Source organism: Hakea prostrata, chromosome 7 (assembly GCF_041222555.1).
Source record: "Hakea prostrata isolate BN-2017 chromosome 7, UWA_Hpros_2, whole genome shotgun sequence".
NCBI lineage: Eukaryota > Viridiplantae > Streptophyta > Magnoliopsida > Proteales > Proteaceae > Hakea > Hakea prostrata.
Genome location: NC_142606.1, coordinates 11230393 through 11251030, shown reverse-complemented (window position 1 = coordinate 11251030; position 20638 = coordinate 11230393). Strand labels below are relative to the sequence as shown.

At 35.4% G+C, this 20638-nt stretch overlaps 2 protein-coding genes across 2 annotated transcripts; both read right to left on the bottom strand.

Moving 5' to 3' along the window:
* Positions 1 to 226: 226 nt before the first annotated feature.
* LOC149009750 (CBS domain-containing protein CBSCBSPB3-like) lies at positions 227 to 7217 on the bottom strand. Its single transcript, XM_089164375.1, has 15 exons — positions 7133 to 7217; positions 6825 to 7008; positions 6545 to 6713; positions 6325 to 6457; positions 5130 to 5300; positions 4274 to 4352; positions 4039 to 4152; positions 3836 to 3902; positions 2921 to 3026; positions 2792 to 2850; positions 1221 to 1333; positions 975 to 1120; positions 788 to 870; positions 611 to 700; positions 227 to 426 (listed from the first exon to the last, which is right to left on the bottom strand). The coding sequence occupies exons 2-15, from the start codon at positions 6956 to 6958 to the stop codon at positions 247 to 249; spliced, it is 1644 nt and encodes a 547-aa protein (XP_089020501.1). The 5' UTR covers positions 6959 to 7008; positions 7133 to 7217; the 3' UTR covers positions 227 to 246.
* Positions 7218 to 9240: 2023 nt separating this feature from the next.
* LOC149009749 (putative E3 ubiquitin-protein ligase XBOS32) lies at positions 9241 to 17335 on the bottom strand. The gene is made up of 10 exons (XM_089162856.1): positions 16074 to 17335; positions 15893 to 15952; positions 15646 to 15717; positions 15368 to 15543; positions 15116 to 15276; positions 14097 to 14155; positions 13943 to 13989; positions 12266 to 12406; positions 11551 to 11642; positions 9241 to 10298 (listed from the first exon to the last, which is right to left on the bottom strand). The coding sequence occupies exons 1-10, from the start codon at positions 16266 to 16268 to the stop codon at positions 9832 to 9834; spliced, it is 1470 nt and encodes a 489-aa protein (XP_089018982.1). The 5' UTR covers positions 16269 to 17335; the 3' UTR covers positions 9241 to 9831.
* Positions 17336 to 20638: the final 3303 nt, after the last annotated feature.

Genomic DNA, 20638 nt, shown 5'->3' with positions numbered 1-20638 from the left:
TAAATTGTAATCTACAGTATTACATGAAGGTTGTAAAGATATGGACTGAGATTCTGTTTCATGATGCACTGTTGGATCTTCTCATTGAATTATCATGATTATTTCTTTACATATCTTGACACCTTGCTTCATTCGCAAGGACAATGATAAACAGAAGAGCAACACTTACAAAGCACTATATTTAACTCAAACAGATCTAATAGTTATTCTATTGAAAAGCTACATGATTTCTTCCATATACTAATATTACTGGTTTGAGCGGTTCAAATATGCCAGTAAACCAATGCTAGCTAATGCAGCTGAACCAGCTAAAAGACCTGACTGGAGGTTGGTGAGCCCTTCAGTTTTCTGAACGGTTTTCATGTCCACTGTAGAAGGTCCCGGCTGCTCACTTGATTCATAATACTCGAGATGCAACCTTAGGACCTGGAAAGGACAAAAAGTAAGCCAAAATACTAAACATGATGCAGCACACTGGAAATGCAAGCACGACTTTATCGAACATAAAAGACTCGTAGAGATAACTTTGGCCTGAAAGAAAATTTGAAGTGATTGAAGTATTTGTTAGTGATACTGCTCTCTCACTAAATGCAAAATCAAACTTGTTTACCTTCAATCCAGCTTGTCTGGCTTGACTGACAGCCCCAACAAGGTCGCTATCATTCAGAAGTAGCACTTTGTCCCCTTCGTCATCTACATACTATAGGATGAAACAAGAAGATTGAGCTGAATTGTCCTAAAGCAACGTGTTAGCAAAGACAAGCAGAGCTTGATAAGAAAAACATACAAAGAATATAGGATGATTTTGAACATCGACAGTCCCTATCCTCTGCATGACAGCAGACACAAGCTCATCCAAATGTTCAGTACCTGTGGGACATCAAGAAAAGTAGAACCGTTATTCAGGCTAGTAGAAACAACCACACTAACCTCCACGACCCAGGTTTAGAAAATGATATCGCAGAAGCACATACCACAATTAAATCTATGTGCATGGCCCTTATGATCTTGGAACTTGAAGGCAAAATAATCCCCATGTCCAACCCCATGTCTAAGAGTTGGATTAATAAAATTGCTAGCTTCAGTACCCTCTGATGGCATTGGTGGCACGGAAAATTCGCTACAATGCACATGCAGACCCATTATTGACAGAAGATAACCTCCAGTCATAAGACATCAAGGCACAACACAAATTTATAAATGATGCAAGACAAAACTACCTGTAAGTGTCACACTCATCTGGTGGCTCCGAGCCTGAGGCGATGGCAGAACTCAAAAACTTTTGCATCATTGAGCTAGCCATATCATCGAGAGTTCCAGAGCTACCCTCAACCTGCAAACTGGCAGCTCAGTGCACAATGCTAGAAGCTATCTGTTTGTGTCCAATTATGACCAACATAAACTAGCTAATAATATCTCTTCAGTGACCAGCTTTGTTGTATTTTTTCAGATAATTAGGCCCCAGTAAGAGCTGAATTCAGGACTCTTCATTTTGGTAATATCAGCATAGCTTTTTCAGGACATATGTTGACCTCTTAGCCTGTTAACAAACTTTTGTCTCCTAAAAATGAACCAAGGAGGCATACATTCCTCCTAGAAATTTTAACAAAATGCTACTTACATATCTTTCAGGTCTCTCATCGTGGTGATCTAATCAGCAAGTACTCATTTTGCACTTAATTTCCAGATCTAATCAGCAAGTACTCATTTTGCACTTAATTTCCCTAATTTCATTTTCTTATATGTTTCTCTTTTCTAGGGGAAAAAATGTCACATTTCGTGTAGTCGCAGCAAAAAAAAAAACTAGATTTGGTATTGCTTCAGCTAAGGACCAAAGAGAAGGTTAATATATCACCAACTCATTTGACTGAATGATTTTTTCTTCCTATGGGATAACTCACATATACTTCATTAAAAATAAAAAAAATGTAATAGAACATACTCCACAGACGACAACAGAACCAATAGAGTCCATGACTGAATAAAGCAATTATTAATAATAAAAATTGGTACAGTAAATGCTCCACAGAAAAAAACAGTCCATGGCTGAGTAAAGCAAAAACTCATTGTCGTGAAGCAATAGGATGTCATATTTCATTGCTTGCAATTGTGTAACACTTTAGAATCCTTACAGGTGGAAACTCACGGTGAACATCATACTTTGGACTCAAACCAGTATACCACAACAAAAGTGTTGTTGAAGTAGAATTTTAGCATCCGCTGTATAGATACATGATCATGTTGATTCACTTACGTTATCTATTCCGATTCCATAGAGGTGATTTTGATTCATAATTGTCTTGATTGTGTTTGTGACCTTGACCATAAATCTAGGTAGATTTGATCATTCATCATTGCTATGTGTTGGATATTAACTTTGCATGTATTCAACAGGTTTTACTTGCTACTTGCTAGCATGGAAGCTCTGATTCCCCCACTAAAATAAAAAAGAGAAGGTTCACTTGGAGGCGGGGGGGGAATGGACAGCCCACACCCATAAAGCGAGCAAAATGACACCTGATCCTCGTCACCCTATGAAAGGTCGAGATCCTCCCCCCTCATGGTACCAACATGAATGCTCGCACTGGTTTCTGTGCATGCTCCCCACAGAGAATGCTAACCCGAAAAAACTATACAAGTAAATCACAAATCAGCACAATAGATACTGAACCAGATAAACTTCTCTCATCAATTTAATAGGCTACGATTTCCATTTCTGAAGAGATGAATATCAGATATGAGCATACAAGTTCAAGATAACAAGAAAGTACACATTCAAATGATAATTTACCGTAGAAATTGCTGCATGAGTTATCTGGAGGACGTCCATGCAAGCAGCAATGGATCCATCTGTGAATGAATATAATCAAACCCAGGATTATATAATCTACTCATCAATCTAAGATGTTTATGTGCTTACATTTATCTAAAACAGGAAGATGTAAAAAGTTCCCTTCATGCATTATATGCAATGCTTCAAGGAGTGTTGTCTCCAATTTGGCATATTCTGGGTTGGACGTCATTACCTACAAAAGAAACCACAGAAGTCAGTTATGCCACCAAATGAAGGTAACGAAAGCATCCTTTCATTCAAATTGCATGATACTGGGGGAGTCATCGTCAGTGCAGCCAGGTATAATGTTTATTCAGAAATAAAATATATTAAGCAACAAAAAATCATATAGTCTTTTATTGGTAAAGGGCAATATTTAATGTCAACTACTCTGGGGGTTTAGTATCAAAGATTTAAGCATCACATTGAGTTTATGAGATTTGTCTGAGATCAGTGTGATCACACTTATAATATTGAAAAAAAAAAGCATCCATCACATTAAGCCAACCAAGTTGTGTAAAATTTGAATAGTCAGTAGGAACTGGCATAGTCTAGGAAGAGAAGCATAACATCACCAGACCCATCTTTTGGAATATTAATCCGGCCAGACGAAAAGCCACCGTACAGTTCAGGTAGAGGTCAAGGTCTGAGTTTTCTTTTCACACTTCAAACCAGAGCCAGGACAGTAGTAACATTTTTTTGGGGGGTTAAGTGGACAGTAGTAACATTACTCTCCATGACCGAGCAACCACATAAAACCTACTTCACCACATCAAATAAAAAAGAAAAGAAAGACCTACTTAACTAATGTGACATTCAAAACATAACATATGCTGATTCTTATAGCATATGATTCTGATCCCAATTAGAATCATAACAGCTTGCTAAAAATTTTTCATATAGCTCATCATGGAAGCAGAAGAAAAACAGGGAGAATGCACACTTGTGAAGGTAAATTACAAAAATGAGGGAGTCAAGTAAAGCACAAGAGCATGTAGGAACCTTTTCAACAAGAGTCAGATCGGGAGAAAGATTTCGAGCCACCATTCGCCTAAGGACATCTCTTGAACTGCATTTCACAGCAACAGACAACTATGTAAGTGTGCAGCAAAATACAAGGCATTGGTTGCCACACAATGTGCATCTTGCAAATCAGGTGTTCTAGGGGACAAACACACACACAGGTGTTGAGAAAAGACTCATACGTAAGTATGCCCAGAGGTCTGTTTCCATTTGCAACAATCACTGAAGTAACATTCAACTCCCGCATCTTTCTTGTTGCAAAATAGACTGTATCTGATGGAGCTACTATTGCAACCCTGAAAGTAACAGAGTGTACTAATTGGCAATAAGAAAACATTTCCAAAACAGCAACAAGCTAATGAAAAAATTTTGACAATGGAATGCCAACAACCAACTCATAAGCAAGTTAAATGGTACTTGGAATTTTCTGAAATGATTGTTGACAATGAAGGCTTAAACATCCGCTCCCTGAGAATTTCTGTGAAGGCAGATGGAGCTGCATTCAAAAACATAAAATTGAAATGAAAACGAGTGGTTAGGAGTAAATAAATTTACAGCCATCCAAGTGGGTCATATATATACTTTTACTAGATGAGATTTCAAAGATTATATGGCTGAAGCAGACTGTCCATGAAGAATTCAAACCACCACCCCAAAAAAAAAGAAGGAAAAAAAGACAGATGAAATAGGGAATGGTTTAACTGTCCCCACTGTCGAACAGCCAATGATGAATGACTTTTCAGCTTGCAGTTTAGGCTATCAAAATTTTTTGTCTTCCAATTCAAAATGGCATATGAACAAAGAAAGTTCCGTTCTTCCATCAGATATGGCACAGATGGTAGAAACAACCAGGAAAAATGGCATGGGAATATGCCAAGCCCTTTTTGACAGTCAACTAAGCCACTAAGTGGATGATTCTAAGGTCAATTAGATTTCCTTGTTCAGTGATCGTCTGACATACCTGCAAACCATTTCCCATATAATTTAACACATAATATACATTGTCTTTAACCCAGAAGGAAAAGAAGGGAAACTAAAATGGATAAGGTGTTAAGGTCTTCTCATTGCATCATCATTTTATTATTTACTGAAGCCCCATGAATTTTAGCAGTAGAGATTTCAACACAAGAGAGTGATTGACTTCAGTTTTTTTAGATAAAACAACACTTTCTTAATCTCCACTCTCCAGATACAAAAGATTCAACAGAATTGAAAACAAACCCACAACAAACCTTTAACCATAAACAAGAAATTTCCTCCTGAGATAACTAACCTGAAAAACTGTCTCCCCACTCATGCTCCACCCCTTCCACAGCAGCAGCAATGGCACTTCCTTGTTCTGCAGCCTTTTCCATTCTAGATATAGCATCATAGAGGCACTTTGTAATATCCAACACAGCAATAACATCACCATTCTCAACAACAGGGAGGTGCCTAAACTTCCCTGAAGAAGAAAGAAGGAAAGATGTTATATACACAAACATTTTTGGTGCAAATGTGAGGATATTATGGCCATCAATAAAGGAAATAGAAAAGGAATAACAGAAATAGATTTTCAGAAAAAAGAAAAAAAAAATTGAAAAGCAACAAAAGCTTTAGTGAACTACAAAACAGATCATCCAACAGTCACTAGTTTGAGCAATTATAATCACTGGCAATATGGCAAATGACAGTGTCATCCGTAGGTGTAGTCAGCTTGGAGGTGGGGCCAGCCAAATATTAATAATTTAAATTTCATTGGTTAATGTTTCACCCAGGAGAACTTATTTAGAAGTCAATGTTCTCATGCACAACATCCAGTAATACAAATGTAAAATTGGTTATAAAACGCATCAGAAGGACTAATACAGTTCAGGATGTGCAAGCAACTAATATTCATCAAGAAAGACAAACACAAGCACACATATGTGCATGCATTGGCACAACCTGATGATCAACCATTCACCTGTAAACCAACACTAGGTGGAAAATCTTCAGTAGCAAAAATAGGAAGGCACTGAAAAGGGTTAAGGTTCTAGACAGACACTAGCTTTTCCACTTAATCTTGGGGTAACAGACACAAAAAAAGATCTTGTAAAATTTCAAGGTCTCTATGCCTCAATTTGCAGATGTTTTTCTTGACATTCATCACAAGAAAGCACGCAAAAATTGCGCATCTCTTTGGCATCCACGTCAAAAGTTCCAGTGGCAAACTAAAACTTTGGAAGTGGGCTTAATACCTTACATGCCATTCCCCCGTTGGTATGAATGCTTCTCTTGCAAAAACTGTCATTATTTCATCATCTGTCCAAATTCTCTTTCTTCTCATGTTGTTTTCATGTTAAAGAAATAGACATTGAGAGAGACTCTCGCAAACAAAAGAAAAGTATTTTGTTCCATTTGGAAGCATTTGCTCAATGCAATTGTATTTTAAAGCTTAATTTGATAAACCAATAAAACGAGCAGCATATCGAGGATATGAAACTAACCCAAAATCATCTTCTGTAAAGCCTCAATGGCTAATGAATCTGACTGAACAAAAACTGGATTCCTCGTCATAACTTTTGAAACAATCGTCTGTTGTGGTTTCAACCTTTCCGCAATAACTCTAGTGGAAATATCCTGAACCGAGTATATAAGAAATTGAAAGAAAAAAATTAAGAAGAAGAAATTTAAGCAGATTCCAGTAAAGAAGCAATGAGCACCAACCTTGTCAGTAATGATTCCGGATAGCAAACCATTGGCATCTATAAGCAATGCTGCGTCAACATGGCGAGACGCCATTCTACGAGAGGCATCGGAAACAGTCGTTGCCTCAGAAATTGTGAGCGATTTCGACAATCTCAACTTCTTCACCGTCCTTTCTCCAACAACATGCCTGTTAATTTTAATTCAATTTTTTTGCAAATTTATTTAATCAACAACACACGACGCATAAAATGAAACCAACCAAACAAAAGTGAACAGAATTGAGAAAACTAAGATATACAATTGGGGAGGAGATGACGGCCTCGTTTGGATTCCATTATTGTTGCCGTTCTCAGATGGAGGAGCCGATTTCCTTGCAGTTGACAAACTGGACCTTGGAGTCGGATTGTTCCTCTTAATTGCTTGAGTGCTCATCTTGGAGCTAATAGATTACAGAATTGATAAATACGAATAGATCTGTTTTTCTGAGAACAAGAAAACAGAAAAAACAAGATGATTGAAATTTGAAACATGAAAAAAATGTATAGAATTCAATAAAAACACAATCGAACGATAAAGAAGAAAGAAGGGATTTGAAAAGCTCCTAACCTGGGTTTGGATTCCTTCCCAATTTGTTTCTTTTCCCTCGCTTTCCTTTCTCTCTGTCTTGCCTGTACTTTCCCACCAGTTTAGCTTTGCAGTCACGATTTAAAAATTTAAGGACATAGGAAGATTACTTCTATTTATATTTAAATTTTGCGAACGTGGAAATGAAAGTCAAAAACTTTAAACTGATTTCAGAAATGTAACGGATATTCGATTTGGACGGTGATGGGGCTTGAAAGTCTCCCCGTTTAATGTCACGTTAGATCTGATGGGCCCACTAACTTGTTTATATTTTTATGCAATATTAAATTCAAAATTTAAAAATTTTCTTTTGAAAAAAATTTTAGATATGAAAATGTTTTAATTTATCAGGAAAAATGGAAAATAATGTTTTATTTTTCAAAATCGATGTGCGGTATAACCAACGTAGACAATACCATCAACTTATAACCAAAAAAAGGAAGAAAAAAAAAAAAAACCATCGACCAACGAAGTCAGGGTTCAATTATCCATGGTAATATAAAAGCTATTTCGAAAATATAGTTTTTTTTTGGTTAATTAAAAAAAATATCAATTTCTTACTTAAAAAAATATGATAATTAATATAATTCATCAAACAAATTTATATAGTACAATTCATCGTGCCTCTCACCAGTAAATCATGAATATTTTCAAGTCAACTATAATGCATTGTCCTAATTTATAAATTATTACATATTATTATTATTATTTTGGATTTTATCTTGTGGTATTTTTTTAATATATCAATGATTTCATTTTATACATAATGTCTAAGAGATAGAGAGAGGGATAGAAAATGGAATATTTCTTTCATGGAAGACTTGCTCCAAAATGAAAGTAATACAAATTTGAAACTTGAAATCCATAAACATTAGTACAGAAGATTGCACGATTGAGAAAGCAAAAGATGTGAGAGAATTCTTTTTCTTTAATTGGCAATTATATATATATTGGGGTTGGAGGCTATTACATATGCTATTAGGGAGAGTCAAATCCTAACCTATTACATAGTCTTTGGCCAGAAGCAAACAAACTAATAAATTGGCGTGAGTATCCTCAATGCAGCTGAAAACATCTGCCATCAGTGGTTCCTAATCCAAATTCTAATGGATTAGATATTCTCTTGCAAATGTTGCAGTACAACACCTCAAAGAAGATTTCCACCAAAAAAGCTATGGAGCATCATACTTTGATGATCTTGATAAAACATATCTCTAAGATTTCCAAACTTTATGCTTTTCACATTACTCTTAAAGCAGGACCTATTATATCTCATTTTTCATGTATTTTGTGTTCCTTAAGCATTACCATGCTCCATCACTTTGTTAAACTAGTAGTTCACTGGAACTATATCAGCTACTTGGTTGAAAATACACTGATATATTATTTTTTAACTTTAAAATAATAACAATAATTTTGAAGTGACTCAAATGGATTGCTTCAATTTTACTTTTTTTTTGGGCCAAAGGTTGCCTCAGATCTGAGGAAGTCAGGTGATATTTGTAAAGCGCTTAATCTTTATGGGCTGTTCTTGTAATTCTTGAGAGCTTGCTTGTATTAGTTTCGCTTTCATGAATTCTTTGCATTAGGAGTTGGTTTTTGTTATGCATTAATGTTTTCTTACTATTATTTGATTTGATATATGATTGATGGACCTAAAAGTTCAGTTTTTAATGTGTTGATTGATATTAAATTTATGAAAGACTATTATGAATGACATAATGGTAAGAGATGATTTATATATTTTTTTTCTAATAGAAGTTTTAAAATTTATTAAAAAATTTATTGCAGAATAGTAATGCCAAGCATATTTTTAGGTAAAAAAAAATATTTTACAAATTATGTACCAAACGTTTTTTGTATTTTAATTCAAAATGAGATTCAGTGTTGGTTTTTAAAAAATAGGTAAAAATAAAAAATGAAAATCATGCCAAAGACAACTTAAGAAGTATCGGTCATTGCCAACAACTCTTTGATGATGTGAGACCCTCTTTTTGATTGATGATGAAATCATGTAACTACATTGCCTCTTGCCTGAAATATCTTTCTTCTCCAAATTGGACACCTTTTTGGGAATTCATTTAAAGCTTTTGCACCCCAATTTTGATAGTCTTATAATCATTCTTTCCTTGTTCAGCAACCAAGTACCATTCAGAATATTCTTGCTCTCTCTCTCTCTCTCATGCATTTAACAAGTCTCTTTCCCTTCATGGCAGCATCTTCCTTTGCCAATGTACTAATATGCATAAACATTTGATGGACGAAGTTTCCGAGTTATCGATTCGATGATTTTTGTTTTGAGTCTGTTTGTGTTTAATGAATGCTACTCCTATCATTATTCATCATGCAGTATGTAACAGTAAGAAAATCACAAGATACAACTCTCACCAATCTGATTCTTGTTGTAGCAATCAGTACTGCTTCTAAGAGTTCAAAGAATATGCATGGCAAAAAGCTCATGAGACTCTCAGTTTGTATTACATGGGAGTTTATATTGATGTATTTACATTATCAACCGACTCTGAACATAAAGTGAAGAAAAAAAATGTTAATCCCCACCAGTGGCTACATGTTGAGTACAGAGAACCAAGACCTTCTACTATCTGTGTGATTTGTGAAGCTGTTCTTTGTAAGTATGGTCTTGGAGACTTGCACAAGTTATTCTGCAGGTTCCAGACCTTCTACTCTCTGTGTGAAGCTGTTCTTCGTAAGGTTGGTCTTGAACACCTGCACAAGTGATTCCGCAGGTTCCGTTCACTAGGAACTAGGGAAGGAGTAGTATCTGGAGCTCCCATGCAGAAGCTTGAGTTTAGCCTCATCAATGGGAAATTCTGGCAGTTGAGGTTCCGCAAGGAGGAGGATTTAATAGGTGTGATATGAGGAGAATTGTAGTCCGCCTTGCACAAGGGGGTTTTGATTGAAGTCCGCTCTGATTCTTCAGTCAAGCAGGCACAGAAAGGCAAAGATAAGCTTGTCCTAGGTATTTCTTTGATTTTTGGGGAATTGCTTGGAAGCCTGACAAAAGAAACTATGCCATGACGGCAGAGAGGACATGCAATGGAACCTGGAGGCCCATTTGGGGTGGTTGAAGTGCTGTTGGTGGAACAGAGATACAAGGCACAACGAGTGCAGAACTCATGGCTACAACCTGCCACATGAGAATAACCATATTCTAATCATACTCAACGATGGTGCATGTAATTAGACAACCAAAAGCAATCAAAACAAAAAGCAGCAGAATGGAGATCAATTTGAACTACCATATGCAAAAGACAAAACTTATTAAGGTTATCCAGTGGGTTATAAAAATCGTCCTGTAACTGCTATCAGATTTGACAAGACAAGATTTGATTTGATTACATTAAATAAATTCAAGAGCCAAACAAGAGTGAAATTTTTCTCAAATCAGATATACAGATACCTAGAATCCATTTCAGGAAATAGTTGTTCTTAGTAGACTAGATTACAAAATGTGAATAGCAGCTTAAAGATTTGGGAGGTTTCTCTGACTGCTCTAGGACTTGCTATGTTGTGATTTGAAATTCATACATGTCAACATGATCGTTGATCTAAGATCTTCATTTGTTAGTCCAAACTGTTAATGGATGAACTAGCAGCTTTGATCATTACATTATTCAGACTTGTGGATTCAGAAATGAGGATCCAGCTAAATGGTAATTCGCCTACAAGCTGGCCAGATGCTGGACTTATCTCTTGGATTATGCAAGACAGAAACTATTCAAGTTTCGTGACAATGATACAATGAAATGTTGACCCTGAACTTTATATATTATGGTTTTGATGATCCACAAGTTAGTGAGAGATCAGGTGGTTATAACTTATAACTTATAAATATCATAAGAAGAGTATGAAATGCACGTCGTACAAAGTCATGAAAATTCCTTAAAATATATAGAGATGAATCAATAGGCATGGTGATTTGTTTGCATGGGTAACTGAACACAAGCTGCAAACACAACATACATATTTGAAAGCAGCTGCATATCTTGAATCTTCAGATAATAACGCAGGCTTGGGGTATGATCAACTCAAATTGTAGTTTAGTGTAAGGAGATACAGATCCTACATGTTGCTGCTTGATTTGCAGCTTTGACGGGATAGGGACTATAAGAAGTATGTTTCAGTAATTTAGTTTCAGAATCTTCACATCATCTCAACATGCAAAGACTCAGTAATAATTCCTCTTCCGTGGATGATGTGTTCTAACTTTTGTCTTAGGGTTATTAGATTGACTCTGTTATGATTGATAAGTCTGCCAGTAATTCTATCTGATACCAAGCTTTGGTAGCTGCTTACAACAGTAGTCTTTTTTAATTATTTATTTAAGAAAAACAACATAAATCTTTCATCATCAATGGTTAAGAGTCCTGAGAGTGTACCTTCTGCAGCTACTGTGCATTTCCTCTCCAAACAAACAGCACATGGATCATGGCATGTGATCAATGGATTATTGTTCCTCCATCCACATTCTCTACATAAAACAATATAAAAGTTCATAAGTTTGATTCCAGTGTAGTTTCAATCATTCATATCCCTCAATCCAATAAAAAAGAAGAATTGACTTTACCACCAGAAGATCATAATGGAGCAAGAAAAGCCAAGATTTGATAGAGGTTATTGAAGGTCATAAGCAGTTTAAAGAAATCAATACTTGTCTCTCATCTCAAGAACATATCATACTATATTTTGCATTAGCTACAAAACAATTCAGTAACTTCAGTTCTTTAAAGATGGTGGGGAAAAAAAAATCAATGGAAGTGCTACATCATACTACTATTATAAAAGCACAAACCGAAAAGACATGGCTACATTTCGCTTTCTCAAAATACCCTTGCCTATTCAATTCATTAGATCTTTAAATCACGAGCTCTTCATTATAAGGTGTTGGTACTTGGTGAATCAATTCATTATAAGCGGGGAAGGAGTTGGATGTTCACTTAAATCTCTTATGAAAATGAGAATTTTAAGAAATAGTCTGCAAGAGAAACATTACAGATAAATATCTCTCTCTCTCTCTCTCTCTCTCTCTCCCCAATAAATTTATATATCACAACATAAGATAATTGAATAAAAAAAGTTAAAAGAGTAATTTACCTTGCAATCTTGACAATGCTCATAAGTGGAAGAGAGAGGAATGGAGAAGGAGGAACTTGGGGCTGGCCTTGTGGCCGTTCGGTTAAAATTCCCTCAAGCCAGTCTCTATGCCATGACCGAGCAACCATTAAGGGTGTCAATCTTTCAACAAATAAAAGCAGGTATAAGAAGATGGTTCAATAAGGAAAAAGCCAAAACAAAACAAAACATTCTCTTAAAAGTCTTGCAATATAATAAATATCATTCATTACATAAAGGATCAAGAATTGACTACAAAAATCTATCACATGAGAAATCCTTTACTATATTTGGTAAAGATAAAGTTCTTCCTCATCTCCTTCCCAGACTCCATGTTGCATGCTGTCAGCCTCTATTGTGAATTCCCATCAATTCACACAAGGAAAGTACGACTCAAAGTGAATGAGTGCAAGGTCCGGTTGATAAAGATCACGTGAGATCCATAGGGGAAAAAAAAGAAATGTATTCTTTTTATAAAAAAAATTCTCAATGAGATAATTTATATACTACAATATTAACTGTGTATACATATTCTAGATTTTTAGATTCCAAATATTTCTGTGGTCAAGCAACTTGACTTTCATGTAAAGCTTAATGAGACTGAATCTGAGAGTAAAAACCAAAGCAAATATTCAACAGAGAATAAAAGGAAATTATTGCCATTTGTTTTAGACCATGATGAGTTCTTCGAACGACATTCTCAAATGGGTACCTTCAATGGTCTGAAATATCACAATGTGACAAAAGAATCAATTAAAAGAGATCCTAGGTTTGTGTTAATGTGTATTCTCTTCAATCATGACACAAGAATAAGAATCATATATTTTCTTAAACATGCAGTCTACCAAAATTCACCCACTGAAGCAGAAAAACAAAAACACCTCATATTTAGGATCGTTTCCTTACAGAATCCCTCATGAGCCTTCTCCTGCTTTCTTCTTAATTAGAAGCACAATTTCATAGTCTGTGTTTCTATGTATAAATTTACAGAAAAAATCAAATTTCAGTTCTCAAAATCTGCGGCCTAGTTCCCTTATTCTACTATCATGGCCAACTTTCATGTCTTCATCCAGTCATGCCTTACTTTTTTGTCCCATTTCTTTAACTAGTTTTAATTCCTTACTGATAAAAAAATAAAATAAAAGAAAAACAAATACTTCATGGTGTTAAGATTGAAATCTATATCTCAATCGCATACTTTCATGTTGTTTGAAGTCGGAATATGATGACTGGCATGAACAGTTATAGACATTTTGTTAATTTTCAATAGGAATATACGCAATCCTTTTTGCAACTATCTGGACAATGAGACTAGCTATTCTGAACCTTAAATGCTTAGCACTACTGCAAGAGGCTTGGAAAGTGAAGCAAGACAATCAAAATTACACTATGTTTGAACAAGTCTAAATACAATACTATTTTCATATCTGAGCCTTAAGGAACTGTAGCAGTCTAGCCCTATAATGTTCAAAATTAGTCGCTCAAATGAAATTCTGGCCATCCATTTTCATGGATGAGCTAATCAAACAGATGCCATTGTAATTTCTCATTAAGGTAAACCAAGAATCTCAATATTTGACTGATTGAAAGTTGAAACTAAGAAAACATTATGTGTTATGTAGAAAGACAAAAATACAGATTCTAAGTTAAGGAGATTACCCATTTGCATTTTTAGCAGTTAGGCTCGCACCTCTGGCAATCAAAATCTGAATGACAAGATACACATCAAGAATAAGCTCACTTGGGATGAGATTGCGACAGATACAATGAATCATCCCATCTACAATAAAGTTGTAACATAATGTCAACATACTTGGCAACATTGCAAATTTCCACCGCATGCTGCATAGTGAAGTGGCGTGCTTCCGGCACCTGCAGAGTGGATACAAGGTGATTTACAGAAGAAATGTTTGTGAACAAAGTCAAAAAGCTTCATACTGAATGAAATCATGAAAGCAATCATATACTGAAAAACAGTAGCCAGTTGGCAACTTTTGTTGTTTAAAAGTTGTAACTGAAGAGTAGCATTTCCAGATGGTTTATCATCCCTATCAAAAGTCATGGTTCATAAGCCACAGTTTTTTCTTATGAAGTTATGATGCTTATACTAGAAATCCAAATGAACTTGAAGAAGGGGGGGGGAGGGAATACGTGATAAGGTTGACACTAGCCAATGGAAAGCTACATGTGCTCATCAAGATTGCCTACAAGGTAAAAATACCTTCAATTTCTCATGCTGACTTAATTATTGGCAAGCTAATTTCTCAGATAACTCAATAGTGCTAGCTCCAAAACAAAAGCAATGGGATTGGGGGGGAAAAGAAAAAGCACAAAAATGATCGAGGTTCCCCCTCAATTTGGGAGGATTGAAAAGAACAAAAGCACTGTCAAGTATTTTGCACTAGTAATGCCCATCTTAAGTCTAGCTTAAAAATCTCACAGAATCTTTGCGACATATAAACTGATCATATAGGTAGGCTACAACCAAGGGACAAGTACTGCAATTTAATAAGACATATGGGGGAGAACAAAACTTGAACCCTTAAGGAATTTCATCAGATGAACGGAATTGATTGTGAAACTGTGATGCATAAATTCAGAAGTTACCAAAGTATGCTAACATTGGAAATTAGATAAAAACAAATTAAATTAGAATCATTGGATACTGAATCTTGAATCTTTTCTAAGAGGGAAAAGAAAATCTTGAAGCTCATATAATAGGAAAATTGTTGCCTAGTATCTTCAACCATGATTACATGACAGAACAAATAGTCATTGTAACAGAGGATGAGTAATGATCAGAAATTAACATCAAGCACTACAGTGCATTACCAATTAGATCAATTGTTGAACCATCTTCCACAGTAACTTTTGAAATGCAGGCACCTAAGTCTAAGAGCAATTGCACAGTCTCTGCATGTCCATTTAATGCTGCCATATGGAGGGCAGTGATACCTCCATCAGCAGGTTTATTTATTATTTTGTAGAGAGCACTGGCCACAAGAAAATGAAACAAAGTAAGTTAAATAAATCAATAGTTTACAGTAATATCATAAAGCGGAAGGAGGAGTATGCAGTGTGTACCCTTCATCGAATTCTTCTTTGGATTCTTGTTTATCAGATCTATTCCTAAGGATATTCCACACATCAGGAAGGTTGGGAATGTAATCCACAAGGAGGAGCCTAATGCATCGGGAATGCCCATTTAAGGCAGCAAAATGAAGTGCTGTACCCCCATTTAGGTAGTCTGTTCTGTGAATCTAAAATTCAATTGCCCAAATATCTTTCAGAGAGTTGCCCTGAAAACTCTTAAGTTAATTTGACAATGATAGGAAATAGTCAGATAAAATATAACATCTTACACTGGCTTTGAAAATCATTAGAGTCTGAACAACCTCCCAGTGACCATGTTGACAAGCTTGCATCAAAGCAGTCTGTTCAACATGATGAGAAACTCAATTAGGAATAAGAATGTTCCAAAATCAAATTTAAGTAGTCTAGACCTAAACATTGTGAAAATTATGAAGCTGAAACAAAAATTCCTATCTACTGCAAGAAGAATAAACGATGAAGACAACAAAATCAAGTGAGGTGATTGAATTGGTTTACCTGTCCACGGTAATTCCTGAGATTTATATCAACCCCAGATTCAAGGAAGAGAGAAACAATCTAAAAATTCAAAACAATTCAACCATCGATGAGAGGAAAAAAATTGTAGCACCTATAAATTCAAGATAATTAAGATTGATCTCCATACAAATGCAACAGAGATAGATAATATGTGTATTACCTCATGGTGGCCTTGAGCTGCAGAGTAATGAAGGGGAGAATTCCGAACACCAAAAGTTGAGTACCTCGCAAGTCGTGGATTATATTCCAATAAGGCCTTGGCTTCCTGAAGATCCCCATCTCTCGCAGCAGAAACCAGGCGCTCCCCAGAAGCAGAGCACCCAAAAGAATTACCCATGAGGTTCAGAAATCTCATGACTTCCAGGGTTACAGGCTGTTGCTGTTACAGAATAATCTGGTCTCTTCTCTGTATAAATTCCCTTCTAATGAAACGCGAAGAAAAGAAAGAAAGAAGAAAAGAAAAAAAAGGGGAAAAAGAAAATCCACACCAAAGCCTCCTATACTGCAAAAGCAAATCCACAGTCATAAAAAACCAAAAGGAGAGCCCTTTTCCTCTGCTCCTCTCTTTATAATTGTCTTCTCCACTATCAGGAAAACAGATAACAACAACCGAATTCCCAAAACTATATCCAAGAGAATTGGGTTACAATGTGAGGAAAGCCTCGCTTTGCAGATGGGTAACGAGAGGATATTCAAAGAAACGGAGGCAACCCTGTTCTCTCTCTCTGCAGAAACCGTTTAACCAAAACAACAACCACCCGCAACAGAACTACAACCTAAAAGTCCAATTGGATAAGTGATTAACCCTATATACGTTGTCAACCTCAAGCACTCGAAACCAGGGAGACCAACAAAACGCCACCCTCTTTTTATTCAAAAGCATTTAATTTCTCACAGAAACAAGAGCAACGCACATCAAAATTCTCCCAGAAAAACAAAAATCACTAACACCCATATAGAAATTCACCATCATTTGCTGTTTTCATTGAAACCAAGATCGTATATGATCCAATCAAGATGTCAGCCGAAGGAATTCCAGGGTGAAACTTATAACAAATAAAGGAATTGATGGAGAAAAACAAAAATGAATTGATACGATGATTACAGTAAAAAAATGAATAGAATTTGGAGACAAACAGTTCTACTGGCGCTTCCAATCAACACGCCGGCACAAGGGCACAAGAAGCGTGTCTCTGTGATTGGGAGCCCAGTCAAATGGTAGTTGAATTGTTTTGCATCAAATGAAGATAGCCTATATCTGCATTATTTATATTTCTTCTTTTTTTGGGTAAAGACTATTTAAAATTTTCAATCGATTTACGTTTTGGGTTGTCAATATTAATTTAGTTCGGCGAGGCTGTTATGAAGAGAGAGACGATAGAAGGAAGCCCCTTTGTTTTGGCCTTTGGTGTTCTTCAAGAATGTTATAATGAGCTCGACCTCACTGAGAATGACGTTTTGACGTTTGACGTTTTGATGGTTGGCAAAGCAAGATTATTTATTCTGTGACATTCCAAGATGGTTTCTTTCTTGTCGTTAAATTGGTTATTCAGTGATTTGCGACATATATTATATTAGTGTCGGCCGTTTGATTGATATGAATTGTCTGGTCATTGCTGTTTTGGTGGATTTGTCAACTTTTAATGTCAAATTTAAAATAAGATTTTGGAACTACTCCGCTATCGTTGTATTCCTTCTCGCGAACACAACATGTGAAGGTATCACACGCACAAGTTGTCTTTTTGCTTTCATAATTGCTTTTCTCTCCCCAATTAGGAGAAATCAAATGTTTAAAGAAATTAGCAAACAGAATTTGGTTAAACTTTTTGTGATAAATTTTATCTTCCACATGTAGATTTTTTTTTCTCTTTCTTCTTCTCAATGAAGGGAGAAAGTGTGGAGGAATGGAAGTTTAATTTCAAGGTGGGACTATTTTTGGGTTCGGAGAATCGTAATCCCTTATTATTGGTTGGTTGAAATTTCTTCCTGTCCTTCTTAATTTTTTAAATTTCTTTTAACTCTTTTTCATTAATGAAATATTAGCACTTTTTGCTCCATCTTCCCAAAAATTTTAAAATCTCCCCCTCTTATTTCGATTCTTTGAAATCTTGCTTCTGATCCTATTTTTCATATGTGAAATACCATTATTTGGTCCCCTCGATTAGACAAATCTTTTAAAGGTAAAGACAATGAGTAGAGAAAAACCATTGTGTTTTATGTGAAATATTAATACTTGACCTCCCTTGATGTTAAATTATATCTCTGTCATTTGCTCAATCATAAGACCTCCTTAGTATAGAAATCTACCACCGTTGTGTCAAAATCACAATTCAAAAGGAAAATCCATATAACGCAAACCTTAGGGGCTTGCTTAGTTTGCAAAAGCTAACGCCTCATAATATAAGGTCAAGAATTATGAGTCAACTCGAGACCATAGGTGAAGCCTTACCTTATATTTAGATTATATGTAAAAGCTACCCTCAAGAACATAGTCATAAATCATTGTTCACGTAAGTTGATCTAAGTGAATGGGGAATGGCCATAACATAAAAGTGTGGGAGGATCAACGGATACTACCCTAGAAGGCTTCAAGGTGCGATCCAGCAAGGAACCAGATTGCCCAATTTGGAAAGTTGTTGATCTTATTGATGAATATCATAGAACATGAAAGTAATCCTAATAAGAAGATGGTTTCCATACCAAGAGGCTGAGGCTATTCTAAAAATTAAAGTGGCACTCATTCCACAGGATGACTAACTTATTTGGGGGGCAAGCAAAGATGGCACATTCTCAGTCAAAGCAGTCTATTGTCTTCAATTCAATAAGATGGATAATGAACAGAAAAAAATCCCTACTACATCAAAGCTACACACTTGGGAGGAGACGATAGAAGATCTATGGAGTTCAATATGAAAATGTGACAGCTTCCCAAAGATCTGTTATTTTATGTGGAGAGCATGCAACAACAGTGTAACTATTGCCAGTGAAAGAGTCGTTGTAAAGAAAATGTGGTCCTCTATGGAAATCTTAGAATGTGCAAAAGGTTTTTTGAGGAGTTTTGGTCCATCACCATCGCTCAGCTTCTCAGATCAAATGATGTTGTAGAAGATGCAGATGAAGAACCTCCAACATGACTGCACCGAGAGCTCCTTTTGTTCGTTTAAGCGTTGATGCTTCATGGATTGAGATGATAAAGAAAGGAGGAGCGAGAAAATTGCTTTGCAACCACTCTAACCTTCGAACTTTGGCAGTTTCAAAACCTAGTACTTTTTAGACGGTGTTGGAGTGATAAGCCATTGCAGCTCGATTAGGCTTGCTATATGCAATTGCTGAAAGAATATACTTTAATGACGATTAACACGAACTGGTTAATTTCTCAAAAAAATAATAATTTATCTAATGTAAGGAGTGTGATATTAATTAAAGACCTTAAAGCACAAAAGCTTGATGAATCGTGCGTGGGCGGTGTGTTAAGAGTTAAGACTAAATGCGAATGGTAATGAATCATCTCGTTTTTACTTTGACTACATCTATTAAAATGATGAAATTCGCGTTTCGTACAAATGTATCGTATCTTTGCTTTTTTTATGATAACGTTTTTACTTTTTATGGTTTTTAAATCGAAGGTGTGTTTTAAAAAACGGAGGAATGTATCCAACGAATGAAAATAATATTTTATAATAAGCAGCATGGATTTTTGCATGTTTTGTGAGGTTAAATGCAACTTGGGAAATTATAATTTAATGATATTTGGACATGTTAAATATCTGATTTTATTATTATTATTTTTTTTTTATGAGTATAAGTAAATTCTAAATAAATTATCGTGACAGATTCACGTTTGTTGAAGTTCATATTTAATGTTTTTAGATTAAGAAATGTTGACATCGACATGGTAACCATGGCTACAGAAAATGCTAGCTTTCATCATAAAAAATTAAAAGTAAATAAAAATGTAGGGTAAATGGATTTTCTACTAGTAGAGTTTTAGGGCCTGTTTGGTTACATGAATCCAGAGATTTCAAATCTCTGGATTCATGAATCTAAGAATTATACCCGTTTGGTTATAAAAATTTATAGATTCATGAAATCTAGAGATTCACCTTTTACACTAAAAACGTGAATCTGTAGATTTATGGGTAAGGGGTGAAATCTAGAGATTTCAAAAAGGCTATACATTTGCACATTCACAAAAATCACGTCGATCAAATAGTTTTTTAGGATAAATCTACATATTTCATTCCACAACCAAACATCTAATTTTATAAATTATAACTCCATAGATTTGAAATCTATAGATTTGAAATGTCTAGATATTTGAAATTTTCAGATTCATGTAACCAAACAGGCCCTTATAGGGAAAATGGTTAATTTTCCTAAACAAAAAAACCACGTGATTGATAATTGAATTTCAATATCTTGTCATTTCATTTACTCATTTTTCGTGCCTCGTTAAACATTTGTTTGGAATATATATATATATATATATATATATATATATATATATTGTTGAGGCTAAATGGGCTGAATGATTTTAATTTTTTTTTTCAAAACAATCTTGGAAGGATGAACTTAAATGGTTGGTCGAGCATTTCCATGGCAACAAACTAAAAAACTAGGTTGAGAAATTTAGTATTTGTTATGTTGCTCTTTTCGCATTTGGTTTGAGAGGAACATTTGAATACTTAAGAACTCATCCAGCGCCCCTGATACAATTTCTCGAAA